At 43.6% G+C, this 18,607-nt stretch overlaps 1 protein-coding gene across 1 annotated transcript in view; it reads left to right on the plus strand.

Annotated features, from left to right (window-relative positions):
- The first annotated feature begins 2,267 nt into the window (after positions 1-2,267).
- The window catches only part of NCAPG (non-SMC condensin I complex subunit G), a 38,551-nt gene continuing 22,211 nt past the window's right edge, over positions 2,268-18,607 (plus strand). The window contains exons 1-8 of the mRNA XM_054028853.1: positions 2,268-2,447; positions 3,333-3,445; positions 4,273-4,479; positions 5,526-5,754; positions 6,598-6,743; positions 8,230-8,314; positions 10,231-10,423; positions 16,221-16,370. Of these exons, the coding sequence (XP_053884828.1) occupies positions 3,335-3,445; positions 4,273-4,479; positions 5,526-5,754; positions 6,598-6,743; positions 8,230-8,314; positions 10,231-10,423; positions 16,221-16,370 (1,121 nt within the window). The 5' untranslated portion in view covers positions 2,268-2,447; positions 3,333-3,334. The remainder of the gene's footprint in view (positions 2,448-3,332; positions 3,446-4,272; positions 4,480-5,525; positions 5,755-6,597; positions 6,744-8,229; positions 8,315-10,230; positions 10,424-16,220; positions 16,371-18,607) is intronic.

Genomic DNA, 18,607 nt, shown 5'->3' on the forward strand with positions numbered 1-18,607 from the left:
GTGATGGCTAGGGGAAGTCTTACAGCCTTTAGCCCAGCACCTACAGTACTCAATTAGGTCACAGACACTACCAGTTCATGTCTCCCCTCTGTTAGATGAAGGGAAGATATTTGAATAGGGAACTGCCACCTCTCAGGTGGGTGCTCTAATCACTGCCCTATAAGATAGTCTGATGTAGGTTTTCCTTAGTGTCTCCTATTGAAGTTGTTCCACTTTAATTAAATGATTAACTAATCAAATATTAATTGGGCCAGAAAAAGAATGATGCTGTAGTCCAGTGGGTAGAACATTCACTTGTAAGATGACTGAGCCATGTTCAAATACCTTTACTTCATCAGGCAAGGGGGAACCCTGTAGCCTGCTACATCCTGAGCTTGTACCCTAACCACTGGGGCACAGGTTATAAGGGAGCATTTCTTCCTTTCTCTACTCCCCCAGGCATTTTGTAAGAGGTTAGGAAGCCTCCGAGCACACCTACTGGATCAGGCCCACAGGGAAGAAAGGCAAGCTAATTAATATATATCTTCCCATGGTTCAATCGTTCTGTGGCTTATGTGGGAGATAGGCATCTGGGTGTCTATCATGAGGCTGCAATGTGCATGCCCAGAAGCAGAACCTTAGGTGTGTAGGGAACTCTTATTACAAAAACTTTGGTGCTGAGTGAGTTTAGGTGTCTACGGGGTTAGGTGACAGACAAGCAGAGGTTTTGTGGATTACACTGGTGCCTAAATCTGGGGTTTAGGCACCTAAGTTCCTTTGTGGATCCAGGCCTTCTTTTACAAATTCACATTGTTCCATTTTAAATTCTTTCCCCACATGTCTCTCAGTGCAGAGATAGCAGGTAAGTTGTAAAATCAAATGAAAGAAAAAGGAAACAGTGAAGGAAGAAGAGATAGGATAAGTGAGATGACAAATGTGTCCTCTGTAGGACCTGCTTTCCGCCAAGGATAAAAAGAAAGGTAAAGAAACAAAATATTTATAAAGGGTTCTCTAGGATGGGGAGCCTGCCTTTTCGTATAGTCTCTGGAGATTGAGCTAGTTCAAATTCAGTCTTTTAATGTTACCTCCAAAAAATACAGTATTTTATTAATTTCAAATTAAACTTTTGGAGAAAGTCTTTATTACATATGGAGAAACCCTCCCCTTGGAATATTAAGGAGCTCAGTAAAACACAAATATTAGTCTGGAAACTCAAAGTAAAGGTTACACAAAGAAAACATCCACGCTTTGGAAGAAATGGAACTGTTCATCAAACAACCTTCAGTTAGCACCTACCATCCTTCAGCTCTGCAGATGCCTAACGGACTGTGCCAAACATGAGGATGTTTTGGTAAGGATTCTAAAAAGTTTGCAGCCTGCAGTTGTGAACACTCTAAATTCACTTTATTTGAATAGTTTGCCTATAGAGTTGAGGAGCTCTTGGAGCTGCGCAGAGCCAGGGCAGGCAGGGAGCCTGCCTTAGCTCCGCTGCGCCGCCGACTGGACTTTTAAACAGCCTTTTAAACTGGGGCGAGCTGGCACTCGCGGCTCCAATCCTGCAGGGGAGCGCCGAGGCTCAGGGCTCTTGGCCTGTGGCGCCAAGACTTGCTGTGGTCCGGATGAAATTAAGCAATGGGTCGGATCTGGCCCGTGAGCTGTAGATTCCCCATGCCTGGTTTAAGGCACCGCTCAGGGCACTCACCAGTGTCCAGATGTAACAAACATGATTACTGTGGTCCCCCCGTCCCCACTGGCAGCTTTGGCAATCTGCACCAAGTGGTAGGGGTGTGGCACCGTTTTTATAATGGGAGTGCTGAAATCCATTGATCCCATCCAAACTTTGCTGGAAAAACCACTTCAAGCCCGGGGGTGAGGCAGCACCCCGCACACCCTTCGTTCCAGCCGCGCCTATGCCGCCAGAGGGGCACGGCGGCTCCTCGTTCACTAGAAACCAGCGCACCGCCTGCCGTGCCCATCGGCTGTGTCAAACCTAGCTGCAGCCCCACCAGTCCGCTGTCCACACTGCTCCCCGCCCAGGCGGCTGTTCCTACGACTGTACCTCCCCCTACCGCCAGACTCGACATCTCCTGGCTGTTCCTACTACTAAACTCCCTCCCCCAGCTGTTCCGAATTCCTGGGCAGCTCACGCGCTCCCGGCTGTTCCTACGACTGCACAACCCCCCTCGGCTGTTCCCACTACTACACGGCTCGCTAGTCCGAACTCTCCCGGCTGTTCCTACGACTACTCGGTCGCCCGCCCTCCCCCGGCTGTTTTTGCTAGTGCCTCCTCCCCCTTCCTGCTTTTCGCTCTCCGACCGGAATCCTCGCGAGACTGCTCAGGGCGCTCGGGACCGATTTGAATTAGGTAACGGCAGCAGCGCGGGAGCTGTGGCCGTACGCGAGGCCCGGAGCGGGGCTGACACGGACCGACGCGATAGATCAGCGCTTCCCAGCGCGGGGCCCGGCAGGTGAGAGGCGCCCGCTCCCCGGGGTGTGTGTGTGTGTGTGTGTGTGTGTGTGTCCCCTACTCCCGCGTCCTGGTCCGGGCACGCGAGTCCTCGGGGTCTCGCAGCTGCTGCCGCCCCTTCCTTCCGCACGGGCGGAGCGGCGCTGGGCTGGGGGCCGGCTCCTGCATCCGGCACAGCGCCCCCCCGCCGCCGCCGCCCGCGGGTATGTGTGGGGCGGGTCAGCCGAAACTACTTAGCGAACTCGGCACAAATTTGCAAAGACTTTGGTGGAACTTTTTTTTTGCCCGTGAACTCTTTGCTGCAAACATAGGGTTACCATATCTCATAAATAAAAAAAGAGGACCCTCCACGGGCTCTGGCCCCGCCCCTTTCCCCACCCCTAGCCCCGCCCCAACTCCGCCCCCTTCTCCCTTCCACTCCCAGCCAGGGGGAAAGGGCTGCCCCAGTGCTACCGGCTTCAGGGTTTGCCGGGCAGCCCCCAGACCCTGCGCCCCCAGCCGGGCACTTCCCCTCCCGGGCTCCGGTGGCGCAGGGTCTGGAGGCACGGGGCTGCCCGAAGCCGGTAGTGCTCGGGCAGCCCGGCTCTTAAACAGAGCCGAAGAGTTGGGGAGGAGCAGAGCCGCCATTTTCCCGGACATGTTCGGCTTTTTGGCAATTCCCCCCAGACGGTGGTTTGACTGCCGAAAAGCCGGACATGTCCGGGAAAAAGAGGACGTATGGTAACCCTACAAACAGCCCCACCCACCCCGCTCTGCTGGCAGCTCGAGCCGCTTGGCCCCGAGTGGTCCGTGGACATGAGCAGGGCTGCGCGGGTCTTCTGCGCCCTGCAGCGATCCCGTAATGTTCCCAGCGCCGCTGGTAAATGACGCGCTCGTTTCTTCCCAGCAATGGGAGCAGAGAAGAAGCTGCTGCAAATCAAAGATGCGTTCGAGATGGCTCAGAAACCTCATCAGAACCATGCAAAACTAGTGGCAGCTTTGAAGCGTACCTACAATCAGGTGAATATCCTCCTAGGGATTGTCCACAGGAGGAACAGAGGTGGGGGGAACACATTTTAAAATGTTAATTGAACTAAGGGCCATCACCAACCTCCACACTTTCCATTCTACCTGCAACTTGTGTGGCCTAGTGGATAGAGCACTGGACTCAGGAGAACTGGGGTCTAATCCCAGCTCTGCCACTGGCCTGCTGGGTGACCATGGGCAAATCACTTCCCTGCCCCATGCCTCGGTTTCCTCATCTGTAAAATAGGGATAATACTGACTCCTTTTATAAAACATTCTGAGCTATGTGGATGAAAAACAAACTAGGTATTATTATTATTTGACTTTTGCTTTCTCTAACATGCATAGCAGCATGTACATTTAAAAAACCTAAAAGCAAAGCTCTATCAAAAAACAGTACACTGCACTGCACACACAATTCTACCCCAGGGAAGAAGATGAGAGAGAGCATGAACCACATATGACCGATATCACTCACGTTGTCTAATGCACTATTGGAAAGTACTCGGGCACTACAGAGATGAAGTGGTATAAGAACCTCTGTAGACTGGTGTAGACACACCAAGTTGTAGTTTTAACGTTTTAGCTTCTTGAGATGAACTTACAGGGGAGCCTAGAGTTCAAACTATGGCATAAATTGTGACAGCTCAATTACTAAGCAGGACATTTTGCTGAAAGCACATTATGCAGTGGATCTGTGCTTACTGTTTTAGACCTATAAAGACCTATGTGGGAGCTGCCTATCTGAGACACCACCTCTTTTCTTTTCTGTGATAATGTCATGGAAAGATTGTTTACGTTCTGTGTTTGATATATTTCAGCTGAAGGATAAGATGGTTTTTCATGAGGAGTTTGTTCATTACCTTAAGTATCCTATGATAATCTACAAGCGGGAACCAGCAGTGGAACAAGTGATAAATTTTGCAGCTAAGTTTGTTACTTCATTTGATCAGCTGGAGAAAGAAGATGGTAATGAGGAAGAAGAAGAAAACTCACTTCTGAGTTATTTGTTTAATTTTCTGCTTGAGGTATCATGACAACATTTATCAAATTATTAATGTGATGGTGAAATCTCCATCTAAGGGAAAATCTTGGCATTGTAATGTACTTACCAAGTGAACACTATATAAATCTAAGGCCTGGTCTAAACTTAAGTTTTACCGGCATAGGTAACTTAGGGGAGTAATTTTTTATTATTATTATTATTTTTGCCTGATGTAGCTATGCCAGTAAAAGCCCCAGTGCAAATGCACTCAGATCTGTATAAAAGTTCTTATACCAGTATCGTTTATGCCAGTTCCCCAAATAGGCATAAACTATATTGATATAAGCACTGCCATACAGATATATTATGTCTGCACTAGGAGAGTTTTGCTGGCTTAAATATACCAGTGTAGTTAAACCAGCAAAACTTTCTAATGTAGATCTTGCCTAAATAGGGCATTCATTATTGTACTATTTTATTATTATTTTAATTAAATTTAAGTTCCAATAACAAGAAATCACAAATAGAAGTATGTTTGCTTTTGAAATTGGTAGCTTCAGGAAACTAAAAAACTTTTGTTTTTTTGGGAGGAGACTGTCCATGTGACTATGTTGGCCAATCAAAATTGGTAATACTAAAACAAAATGATTTCCCCCCCACACATTTTCAAAGAACAATCAGGTTCTTTGTATTCAATTTTGATTCATTGGGGGCTGTGAGGAAGCCCATTATAGTTAGTGTTATATTACACTTTTAGGAAATATTTGTTCTTCTGTAGCTTAAGGCCCAAATCCTGCAAAGACTTCGCTTAATTTTACTACCATGATTTCCGTGGGAATGCTCACAATAGTAAAGTTAAGCATATGTATAAGTTTTTGTAGATATACAGTCTAAATTGTGATTTGTTGGCTCTAGAGTAAAAATGTGTATTTGTTGTGTACCCACAGTATTAAGTAGCTATACATCAGTATCTATATGTGATGTAAAAATGAGGGAAAGTTATACATGATGTATAACTTGTTTATTATGTCGTAATTGTGGTCAAAATCATAACCCTTTGGCCACTGTCTTGACGACTTTTGTTTTTAGTCTCACAGTGCGAACAGCCATGCTGTTAGACTTCGAGTGTGCCAGCTTGTTAATAAGCTTTTGGGAAGTATGCCAGAAAATGCCCAGATTGATGATGATCTCTTTGATAAAATTAATGAAGCCATGCTAATTAGACTGAGGGATAAGATTCCAAATGTGAGACTCCAAGCTGTACTGGCATTGGCTAGACTTCAGGATCCCAATGATGAGAACTGTCCTGTGGTTAATGGTGTGTTTGTATACTTTTTATAATCTTTTTTCTTTTAGTAAGCTCAGTTGACTTAATCTCTTCTAAAATTTTCTTTGTAAGGATTGACTAAACCTGAAATACTATACAAAAATGTAGCTGATTTGTTTATTAATTCTATCAATGCAATAGTGTGTGTGTGTGTATTTTATATATATATATATATAAATAGGATAGAAAATCTTTGAATAAGTAAATTTTAAATGTTACAGAACATATTAAACTAGTTAACCTAGTTAGTTAACTAGTTTTAATTTATGTTTTTTTTATTTTAACCTAGTAGCATAAAGCACCATTTAGTAAAACACAAATCAAAATAAAGATGTTTGCCAACCAAAAGGTCAAACCAAGTAGCCCTCAGTAATATTGCACTGTCAAATAACAGGCATTTTAAATGCCCCCAAAAGGATGAGAGAAATGAGATTAACAGATAAAGTAATGCAAAGTAAAAAATCAGGATAAACCTGCCAAAACAAGTGTGCTTTTTGTTGTGCCTGAAGTCAGCTGGTGAAGATTGCAATCCTTGTATAAGGGAGAGTTCCACAATCAAAGACCCTGAACTGAAAGTTCTGCTTGAGGCTTGGTCTTGAGGGAAGCTGAGGGCTGGGACCCTTAACTGACACAAAAGGTCATTGCTTGGTATAGTTAGGGCTTAGAATGTTCTACAAAATGCCTACAGCATAAGGGTTATACAGAGAGAATTTTTAATTGATTTGAACTATTTCTCACGTTGTGTTTGTAGGCATCTCGTAAATGGGTTTATTTTATTATGATATGAATATTTTTTAAGAAACACAGTGCTAATGACTGATATTTTCTTTTCAGTTTACAATGCTTTGCTTGAAAATGATTCAAGTTCAGAAGTGAGGCGTGCAGTGTTGTCATGTATTGCCCCATCAGCTAAGACTTTGCCAAAAATTGTAGGCCGCACTATGGATATAAAAGAGGCTGTCAGGAAACTGGCATATGAGGTAAACAGGTCTCTTAATTTCAGTTTCAAGACTTTAAGAGACGTAGTATATGTTTTTATAAAGCTTACAAGATATTTCCAGTAAGAAAAGTAGCTAAAATGGTTCAGTTACCAGAAAAGTCACTGCATAAGAGAGTGATACATTGAAGGAATCTTTCAAGTAGCATCTCCTGAACCTTTAGAAAAAGTAGTCCGTTTTTTTCCTTCATGATATAACCTTCATGGAGCTCTATTGTAAAAAGTAGCATATGGTAGAGTACGTGGGCTCTAGAGCCCAGCTCTTCAGGAACAGAAAGCATATAGTCCATCTCCTTACTACTTATTAGTCTCTCTCTACCCATCAGCAGGTGTGGCTGTGAATGAAATTTTATATCTGTATATGTAGATATTGTTTCCTAAAACCTGGGTATTGGTGTTGGTGTGGTACTTATTTGGAGTGCTTTTTGTACTATTGTAATATGAATGACTAGTAATATTATTGTGGTGGCACCCACGTGCTAGGTTCTGTAAAACACAAAAGAGAAAACGCTTCCTGTCTCAAAGAGCTTACAGTCTGAAGGAAAAGAAACTATGACATACAAGCAAAATATTTGGGATGATGACTAACAAATGTTAATTATATCTTAAATAGTTTCTGTCTTATAGAGTCCCTCAATAATCTAAATTGGTTTTGGACTGAATCCTCATATTGGTGGACTTGGAAGAAAAAAAATTGGGTTTAAGTAATGTAGCAGTCTTGTTTCTATCATTACAGACAGGTTTGGCTTCTCTGTTTAGTGATTTAAATGGAAAGTCACTCTTAATCAGAGTGTTACTTGTGAATCTTTTCCCTTAAGCCAGGAAGGAAAGAAGACTTAAGCTCCAATTCTGCACTGGGAGCTAAGCAGAGCTGTGTTGAAGAAAAATGAAGTGTGTGTGTGTGTGTGTGTGTGTGTGTGTGTGTGTGAGAGAGGAGGAGGAGGACGGGGGAGCGCAAATGAGGGATGAAGGGGCGGTCTGGCTGCTCAGTTATGTTAAGGATCATAGATATCAGTGCCTTATTAGTGTGCCTAGGATTATGGTAAGAGGGCTGACTTAGAGTTGCTGTGAAACAATAAATCACTGGTTCTCAAAATTTTGTACTGGTGACCCTTTTCACATAGCAAGCGTCTGAGTGCGACCCCCTGTTATAAATTAAAAACACATTTTTATATATTTAACATTATAAATGCTAGAGGCAAAACAGGGTTTGGGGTGGAAGCGGACAGCTTGCACCCCCTGTAATAACTTTGTGACCCCCTGAAGGGTCCCGACCCACAGTTTGAGAGCCCCTGCAATAAATTAATTTTCTAACTTTGTGTGTTTAAATTCTTAAATATCCTGTTAGGGTTTTTAGCATTCAGAACCATAATGAGAGCTTGAGGTGTTGAATTTCAAGTTGCTGGATGTAATTTGTAGACATGCATTTGATAGTCAAATACCAACATCTGCTTACTTTTTTTTTTAAGGTTTTGGCAGAAAAAGTTCACATGAGAGCTTTGTCCATAGCTCAGAGAGTAAAACTGTTGCAGCAAGGACTTAATGACAGATCTGGTGAGAGAACTATTTGAATTTCAGAGTGTTTTGGCTTATAGGATGTCCATTCCTTTCTTAAATGTTTATTTTTCAGATATTTAAAAAAATACTCTAAAAGAAAATGTGGAAGATATAGTATAAAAGTAATATGAAGGCAGAGCACTACGGGCTGTAGGTACAGAATAGAGTTCAGTTAGGTAATAGAGGATTTCAGGGAGTCATACAGCATCACAATTGTTTTTATATGTGTAAAATGTGAACAGTTTTGTATTGTGATTTTTGCTAGGTTTGTTTAGGGTTGCCAGGTGTCCAGTTTTGACCGGAACACCTGGTTGAAAAAGGACCCTGGCAGTTCCAGTCAGCACTGCCGACTGGGCTGTTAAATGTCTGGTTGCATGCAGGCAGGCTCCCTACCCAGCTCCATGCAGTTCCTGGAAGCGGTGACATGGCCCTCTGGCTCCTAGGTGCAGGGGCAGCCAGGGAAGCACCACTTTCTGTCCCCACCTGGAGTGCCGGCTCCGTAGCTCCCATGGACCGGGAACGTGGCCAATGGGAGCTGTGGGAGTGGCACCTGTGGCCAGGGCAGTGCATGGAGCCACCTGGCTGCCCCTATGCCTAGGAGCCAGGGGGACATGTCGCCGTTTCCGGGAGCCGCCTGAGGTGAGCATCACCCGAAGCCCACATCCCCTCCCAAGCCCCAAAACCCTGCCTAGCCTGGAGTCCTCTCCCACTCCCAAACTCCCTCTTGAAGTTTGCAACCCAACCCCCTGCCCCAGCCCAGAGCCCCCTCTCACACTCCAAACCCCTTGTCCCCAGCCTGGAGCCACTTCCTTCACCCTAAACCCCGTATCCCCAGCCTCACCCCCTCCTGAACCCCTGGTTCAGCCCAGAGCCCCCTCCTGATCCCCAAACTCCTCATTCCCGGTCCCACCCAGAGCTCGCACTCCAAACTCCTCCCCCGGCACGGAGAAAATGAGTGAATGAGTTGAGGGTGGGGGGGAGCGAGTGATGGAGGGAGGGGGGATGGAGTGAGCGGGGGCGGGGCATCTGAGGAGAGGTGTGGCAAGGTAAGGGTGTTTGGTTTTCTGCAAAGAGAAAGTCGGAAACCCTAGTTTTTCTAGATGTATTGAGCAGAGTAAACTCAGTCCATAACTTTACCAAACGTTACCATGCTAAATTCCGAAGAGCAGTTCTGCAATCCTTGTTTATCTAGCTGTAACTAGGACTTCTCAGCATTTCTCAAATTAATAGGAAGGTCTAGGTATGTACCACAAGTAGGTCTGTATGGACACAGATTTAAAAAAGAAGTTACTTTATGGTAATTGTGGTTCTTCAAGCTGTTTTTTCCTTGTCTCATGAGTATCTCTCTATCCCCACTACTTTTGGAGTTCATTTCTTTTGGTATTTGGAATGTATGAGGGAAGCAAGAGGTTGGGGCTGTTCTGCTGTATGTCATCTCATGTGTGGGAGAAGAAGCACAGAAACATGCAAAACACAAGCATGGCCAGCAGAACATGCTGGTCAAGAGGAGGACTACAGTTCTCATAATAACATAAGAATTGCCATACTGGATCAGACCCAGGGTCCATTTTGCCCAGTATCCTGTCTTCTGACAATGGCCGGCCCAGATGCTTCACAGGGAATGAACAGAACAGGGCAGTAAGAGGTTTAGGGACACCCAGACCATGGGGTAACATGACCATCTTGACTAATAGCGATTGGTGGATCTGTCCACTGTTCCTTACAGTAATAATGTAAGTAGTTGCTTTTTTCTACAGTAGTACCATATCAATTTTTGTTTCCTTATGGTCTTCATAAGAATAATAATATTTATTATTCATGTATGCATTCGTTTTTAAGAACCCCGGAGTACCAAAAGTACATGGGAAATATACTTAATCCTGTGAATATAGATTCAATTCTTCTATGAATAGATGCTGTTAAGGAGGTGGTGCAGAAGAAACTTCTTCAAGCCTGGTTACGGTTGACTGAGGGGGATGTCCTAGAATTGCTTCACCGGTTGGATGTAGAAAACTGCCCCAAAGTGGCTGTCTCAGTGCTTAATGCCATGTTTTCGTTATCTCCACTTAGTGACTTAGTTCAGAACTGCAAAAACCTTGATAACAGGTATGTAAATCAGCCCTGTGTATCTAAAAGATTAACATTTTTTCGTTCAACTTTCAGCATGGGATTTCAGTTTATTGGGGCCTTTTTAATGGGAAAGGAGAAACTGTTCTATGTGCTGGGAAGTGAAGTCAGTGAACATCATGGTGATTATTATACTTTTGACCATCTGTAATGTCTGTCTTCTCTTTTTTTTTTTTTATTAATTGTTATTTAAAAGGGCCAGTTTCACAAAGTTTAAAACATTTGAACCAAATCAGCTGGGAGAATTTAAATAGAAAAATTTCAGTGATAATTAGAAAGTGTTTAAGAACGTGTAACTACATGCCAGAAAAGCCACAATCCCACTATTGAGAGAGAAGACTACACTGGTTAACAAAACAGCCTGACTTAGAGGGGAAGTTGAAGCAGCAAATAATGTACCGCAAAAGGAAAAAAGGGGAAGTTGATAGGAATGAATGTATAGTAACTAGAAATTGTAGAAAATTCATAAGGGAAGCAAAAGGTCACAAGGATAACGCTATAGCCAGCAGAGCTAAGGACCATAAGGAGGAGGAGGAGGTGTTTTTTTTTTGTTTGTTTTTTAAAGTATTGTGAACAAAACTAACCTTAACAATGGTAATTGTTCTTACTCAATGGAAGTGGCAGAATTGTCAATAGTGCAGAAGAGTTAGGAGTGTTTAATAAATTGTTCTGTTTTTCTCCCCAAATGCAAATCATGTCATATTCAATGAGGATGAAATACTTTAATTCCAATAGTATCTTAGAAGGATATTAAACAGCAGCAACTAAAGTTAGATGTTTTTAAATCAGCAGCTCTGGATAACTTGCATCCAAGAGTTTTAAAAGAGCTGACTGAGGAGATATCTGGATTGCTAATGCGGGGGGTTACCTGTATATATCGGGGTTGCATTATTGAAAAGGGCAATGGATACCAAAACGACATTTACAGGGGAATTTTTCCCCATAAGAAATAATGGAATGGGGGGAGGGGGGATGCATTCACAACGTCACCACACTCGCCTATGACAATGCTCTTTTCGCATAAACTGTACCTTTTTACAATGACCGGTTATACAGTACACATTTTACACATAAAACATTGTATAAAATAATATAGAACCCTACTAACACTGTTCAAACACATAGAATATTTTAATACAGTAATAAAGTATAAAAGTGACAATTACATTAAACTTAAGTAGGAGTGGCGGCTAAGTTTTCATATGCTGGCTTTTCTGTGGCTGGCTTTTTGGTTGCAGAGGTCTTAAAAAAGGATTTTATCGATGTCTGCTCTCCTGCGTGAATCTTTGAACGATAGATCTCCCTGTAGCAAGCCACTGCATCATTGAGAGCCCTGGAGACTTTGGCAGACTGTTCACCTGGTCCATAGGCTGCAGCAATGATGTGGTGTTGGGTGGCAAAAATAGGACATTCAGGCAGGGAGCTTCATAGTCTAATTCGTGGGTACTTGCATTATCCAGCAGAAGGAGAATCTTAAAGGACAAATTTTCCTTCTGACAGTAAGCCTTACATTCAGGGACAGTATGGTCTACAAACCGCTCACGGAAAATATTGTGTGTCATCCTGGCCTTTCTGTTAGACTTCCTAATCACAGGGAGATGAGACTTGACGTAGCCCCTCAATGCTTTTGGATTTTCACTGTGGTAGACAAGCAAGGGCTTTAACTTGTAATTGCCTTCTGCATTTCCCTCAGGCAGAAGGGTTAAGCGGTCTTTTGAGGCTTTGAATCCAGGAGCAGTCTTCTTGTCATGAGAAATAAAAGTCCTCGTTGGCATCTTCTTTCAGTAAAGGCCCGTCTTGTCGATGTTAAAAACCCTGTTTTGGAGAGTAGCCACCTTCTGAAACAATTGTGTTTAGCTGCATTGGAAACATTTCAGCTGCAGCTTTATCTGCACTAGCCGCTTTTCCTGTGAGTTTTACATTATGTAGATTGGCATGCTTCTGAAATCTGTGGAATCACCCACAACTAGTATTGAAGGTCTCCTTTTCTGCTGTTGAGCTCTCCCTCTCTCTTTCCTTTAAATCGTTATACAGGTCTGTTGCATCTTACGCGCATTTAACGTGCGCGATTTCAACTTTACACGGTCGGCAAAAACAGAGAAAAACAACAATTTTAATACTATACCTGTAGTGCGGGCGATTTCGCCCACCATTGAACTCAATGGGGTTTTGGCTATACGCGGTTTTCGCTTTACGCGGTAACCGCGGAACGGAACCCCTGTGTAAGATGAGACAGACCTGTACAGGCTTTTGGCCTTCTTCTGAAACAAGCTTAAACTCACAGGCTTTTTCTTTTCATGGAGGTTATCAATCTAATCAACCAGCAAACATTCAATTGTCTCCATTGTACTGATTCTCTGTTTCATTATCTTCACTGATGACAATTTCATAGCACTTCTAGCGCTTTCACGAATTCGATCAGCACTCTTAAAAATTGTCGAAGCAGGCAAACCAAGAATACGAGCAACGTTGGCTGCACGCTCACCTCTTTCAATACGCTTTATAACATCTAATTTCACTTCTAATGTTACACTCTGATGTTCTCTTAGACACAGACCCACTCTTAACACTTTGAATGCGTTTTGCACTCATGATGGGTACTGTACCACCACTTAATCTTAGCATTTATGAAGCACTGTTCAAAGGGCTATACGGAATGTTATCAGATTAATTTTCACAGCAGTCCTGTGGAGTAGGCAAGTATGTACCACTATCCCCATATGACAGTGGAAGGAGCACTACTTGGGAGGAATACAGGACAGTACTGTATAGGGCCGCCCCGCCTCTTCCTGCCCCCCTCCACTCCCACCCTGCCTCATCCCACCCAGTTCCACCCTCTCCTCCGAGCACCCCATCCCCGCTCCTCCCCCTTCCCCCTGCGCCTCCTGAACACGCCTAACATCTGATCGGCAGGAGGCACTGGGAGGGAGGGGGAGGAGTGCCCCGTCCCCCTCTTCCCACCCACCCCCGCCTCCCCCGTGCCTCCTGAATGTGCTGAACAGCTGATCGGTGGCAGGCAGGAGGCACTGGGAGGGAGGGGGATGGACCAAGTACAGTACTGTACTGTACCATAAGGGGAACGTGTTCCAATTCATGTCGGTCCCGATCCGTGCAAACGACAGATATGTGGATCAGGACCAATGTGAATCGGAACATGTTTTCCTGTTGATGAGTGATGGATATCCGAAACAGCGGATAAAGGGGAGACTTACACCGGGGACCCCCTGTGTGGATTTTTAAAAAATTATTATTTTTAATAAGTCTTGGAACATTGGGGAAGTCCCAGAGGACTGGAAAAAAGTGAATGTGACAATATTTAAAAGGGTAAACGGGATGACTAATAATTTACTCTGAGCTTCGGCGAAATAATGTCATGACTGATAAGGGATTCAATTTAATAAAGAATTAAAAGAGGGTAATATTAATGCTAATCAACATGGGTTTATGGAAAATAGATTTTGCCAAACTAATTTGATATCATTTTTTTATGAGATTACAAGATTGGTTGATAAAGGTGGTAATGTTGATGCACTATACGTAGACTTCTATAAGGCATTTGGCTTGGTACTGCCAGGCATTTTGATTAAGAAACTGCAACAGTACAAAAAAATTGGCTAACTGATAAGTTTCAAAATTAGACAAGGTGGGTTAGGTTAGGGTCACTATATTTCAGGTTCCCAAAAAGAAGACACCATCAGAGCAGGGGGAGAACTGGGAGAGGGTACAATTGGAGGTGCTTGTGGGGGTACTCACTGGAGGTGGGTAGGCAGTGTTGCTCCCTGTCACACTGGTGGGTGGGTGGCACAAGCCCAGGATGCAGTAACAGCTTCCAGACAGTGCTTTCTTGTGGGACCCGCTCCCCAAGACTGAAAGCTGGAGCCTGGGGGGGTGGGATCCAGCAGCTGTGGCTTGCAGGGGAATGGACCAATCAGCTGCAGATGCTGGGGAGGGACCAATCAGGGCTCTTTCTGACCTGCAGTTTCTCTAGTCTTTAAAAACTCGTACACATCCTGTTGTTTGAAAACAGAGAAAAAAGATTTAAAAAAGGGTATGTCCGGAAAACCCAGATGTATGTTAACTTAGATAAGATAATATCTTTTATTGGACCAACTTCTGTTGATGAGAAAGACGAGCTTTCAAGCTTATACAGAATTCTTCTTCAAGTCTGGGAAATGTAGTGAGATGGTCACAGCTAAATACAATGTGGAACCTCAAAATGTAATTGTAAACAGAATCATCACTGAGCTGGTATCTATAATGGGCTACTGCAGGGATCAGTTCTTGTCCTGATGCTATTTAATATTTCTGTCAATAACCTGGAAGAAAACAAAATAATCACTGATTATATAAAAAGGGGGAGTGGTAAATAATGAAGAGGACAAGTCACTGATACTGTGTGATCTGGATTGCTTGGTTTGGTGGCTTCAAGCAGATGATCTAGGAATAAAGGATGTAGGCCATACAGTACTTATAAGATTGGGGGGACTCTATCCTGGATAGCAGTGAAACTGAAAAGGACTTGGAGACTAACAAATTTATTTGGGCATAAGCTTTCGTGGGCTAAAACCCACTTCATCAGTACTGTTATATACATCTTCCGACTGTATTTTCCACTTCATGCATCTGATGAAGTGGGTTTTAGCCCACGAAAGCTTTAGCCCAAATAAATTTGTTAGTCTCTAAGGTGCCACAAGTACTTTTCGTTGTTTTTGCTGATACAGACTAACACGGCTACCACTCTGAAACCTGAAAAAGGCTTGGCAGTTATGTTGTATAATCAGCTAAATGTGAAGTCCTGGTGCAGTGCCGTGGCTAAAAGGACTATTGTGGTCCTTGACCCTCTAAACTGGACTATAGAGTTTGAGTGGGAAAGTTATATGTGTAGGACTCATGTATCTTGAAAGATGCATTATGGTGGGTGAGGAATGTTGATCATTGTAGCAGTGGAGCAGCTTTTGCATCTGTTTTTCTGACAGGGTCTGGTGTTGCTTTGATTTGATATGCCCTGATCTGTATGTCCTGGTCTATGGGGAGCTTGCTTCTGATGATGAGCTTGGAGAGGTTGGGGGGTTGTTTGAAGGCCAGAAAGTGGGGTTTAGGAAAGATGTCTGCATCCTAAAAGAAATATCTCCACTGCAACAATGATCAAGACCCTTCACAACACACTTTCAAGAGCCATGGGTCCTACATATGCCTATACAACATGTGGTGTATCTCATCCAGTGCACTAAATGTCCGAATAACAACTATGTGGGTGAAACCAGACAATCACTACGCTCTTGAATGAACTCAGACAGGAAAATGATAAAAGACAAAAACACCCTATCACCTGTGGGTGAGCATTTTTCACAAAGTGATCATTCTGTATCTGACCTCTCAGTCCTCATTCTCAAAGGAAACCTACACAACACTTTAAAAAGACAAGCGTGGGATCTTAAATCCATAATTTAGCTAGACACGAAAAATCCTGGACTGAACAGAGACACTGAATTTATGGCTTATTACAACAATTTTTAACCCACTAACACCCCCGCCTTTTGTGCACCCCTGTGACTGGTGTCTTCACCTTGAATGATCCCTTGAAATATGTGTTAATTACTTAAACTAAACCATCTTTCATCTTGTATTTAGGTGTGACACTGAGTACCTTTTCCAGACCTGAAGAAGTTGGTCCAATAAAAGATATTATCTCACCCACCTTCTCTGTCTTTTAGGTTTCTAATATTTTTAACTGATCTGAACAGATATGTGTGTATTTATTTCTCTTTATTTTTAGGAAATTGATTCCAGTGGAAGATCTAACTGCTGAGAGTGCTTTATATTGGAGATCCCTTTGTGAGTATCTAAAATCAAAAGGGGAAGAAGGTGAAGCTTTGATGGAGCAGATTTTGTCAGAACCTGCCACATATTCAGATTATCTGTTGAGGTAATTATATTTAAAAATGCTTACCACTAATATAGGAAAAACTGCTGAGAATATTTGTAAGGGGTGGTCTGCACTACAGATTTAGGTCAGTTTACATCAACCTAACTCTGTAAGTGTAAGTGTCTATCCTAAAACGTATAGTACAGATTACGTCAATTTAACTCTGTAAGTGTCTATACTAAAATGTAGCTCCCTCTGATGTAAATCACCCACTACATTGACTTAATTCCACCGCCGCAACAGGTGTAATGTCTAGGTCGATATTATAGATATACTTAAGGCGACCCAATGTCTACTCCTGGGGGGAATTCTGTGCCACTGCGTGTGTGCATAATTAATGAGCCGCACGTATTTTTCATTTTTTGCGCCATATAATCACACCAGTTTCAATTATTTTTGGTAATTTATTTCAAAATACCTGTCAGCAAGTATGCCCATAACAATATGGGCAACAAAAAAAGATTCAGGAAATGTTTTTTGACAAATAGATTCCTTACTAGGCATATGAATACAGACCTTTGAGTAATAATTCATTTAAACTACAATACAGAGATGTTTTCCTACACCCCTTCCTTAGCAACAGTGCAAAGGCTTGGAGGGAGTAAGAGGTAATGGAGGAGCTGAGGGAGAAGGAAGTAATTGCTAGGAGTCTGGGAGTGAATCTGGAGGGGGTTTTTGTGTGTGCGGGGGGAGGGAAGTATAGAGCAGGCTTTTATTGTGGGGAGGAAAGGATTGTTAGGGAGTTGGGAAGCCTCCCCTAGGCAGACTCTAACCACAGGCACATCTGTCTCATCCCCATCTCTCTCTGCACCTTCTTCCCCCAGGGCCCATGTGTCCCTGCACCCCACTCCCATTCAGCCCTGGCTCAATGCTGTCACCCCACTAGCTCCTGTACTCTCACTCCAGTCTGTCCCTCCTACTAGCCCTTCTGAACCCGTCTAGGTGACCATCCAGCAGCCCTGTTTGCCCTTCTCTGTCTGTGCCCCCCCCGTAACAAGGCCTTCGCTTGCCCTCGGAACAAATCAGCCAGAGACCCCTTCTGAGTGCAATCACCAGTGCTTTTTATTTTCAGTGTCAGCTCCCACCACCTTCTATTTACAGTCTGCTCCAAACCAGCAACCTGGGGGACAGCTAGCTTCTCCAGCCAGCAGGGATGCACAGCCTTTGGCTCCTCCCTTTCCTTTCTCTCCCGCCCCCTTCCCTCCCTTCCTGCCAGCCTTATCTCCTGGATCTCCTGGCCAGCACCCTGTTACACCCCCATATACTGTTCTCCCTCACCTGGCCCTGCATGCATGTTGCTGTGAGAAAAGCAGCCTTTGCTCTCTTCCTCTCCATGGCTGACTGCTCCAGCTTGTGAGCTGTCTGTCCTCTTTTCTGGTGCCACAGCAGCCCCTGGTAGGCGAAAGGAGTAATTGCAGCGGCTCTCCATCAGCACAAAGTATTCTGTGGAGAAAAAAAATCTATGGGAGACATGAATTCTGTGCATGCGCAGAGGCACAGAATTTCCCCAGGAGTAAATTAAACATCTTTAAACATTCCAGAAAAACCTTATTAAAAGGTTTCATAGTCAAAGACTCAGAAATTAAGAAATGCCAGATTTAGGGTTTCTATGCAACCTCAGTTTCATCCCTCTGTGCGTATGCATTATGACACAGTCTTTACATACTTGATCACATACTAATTTTTCCACAAGACCCCTGCTTCTTTCAGTGCACAAGATGGAATGTGATCTGGGATGTATGGTGAATTAGGCTGTTGTCTGTAGGACCCCTGCCTCATTTGTTGCAGAAATTGACAACTGTGTGGTAAATGAGGCAGGGAACTTCAGAAAGAGAAAGGATGCTGCTAACATGCTTTATGAACTTTATAGATGTCAGTCTATTAAATGTATTCATATTTATAAAAGCACAAATCCAGTATGTTGGGTGTAAAATAATGACATGTACATTTTAATTTAAGAGGCCATAAAGGACTTTTTCCTTCCTTCCTGACAATGTTCTTCAAACCCTTTCTCTCTTCTCCCCACCAGGAAAAGACTGGAATAAGATAATCTAGGCTTTGAGACACAGGACGGGGAGTGAGTTCAACAGTTACAGATCCTTCACAGAGAGACCCCTTTAATTTAAATGATTTAGGTCCCAAAGGGGTAACTTTAAATTTCGCCAAGAAATTAGTAGTAGCCAGTACAGATCATGGAGCATAGGTGCTTTCGGCATGAAATTGCTTAATAAGCAGGG

The sequence above is a fragment of the Malaclemys terrapin genome, chromosome 5 (assembly GCF_027887155.1).
Source record: "Malaclemys terrapin pileata isolate rMalTer1 chromosome 5, rMalTer1.hap1, whole genome shotgun sequence".
NCBI lineage: Eukaryota > Metazoa > Chordata > Testudines > Emydidae > Malaclemys > Malaclemys terrapin.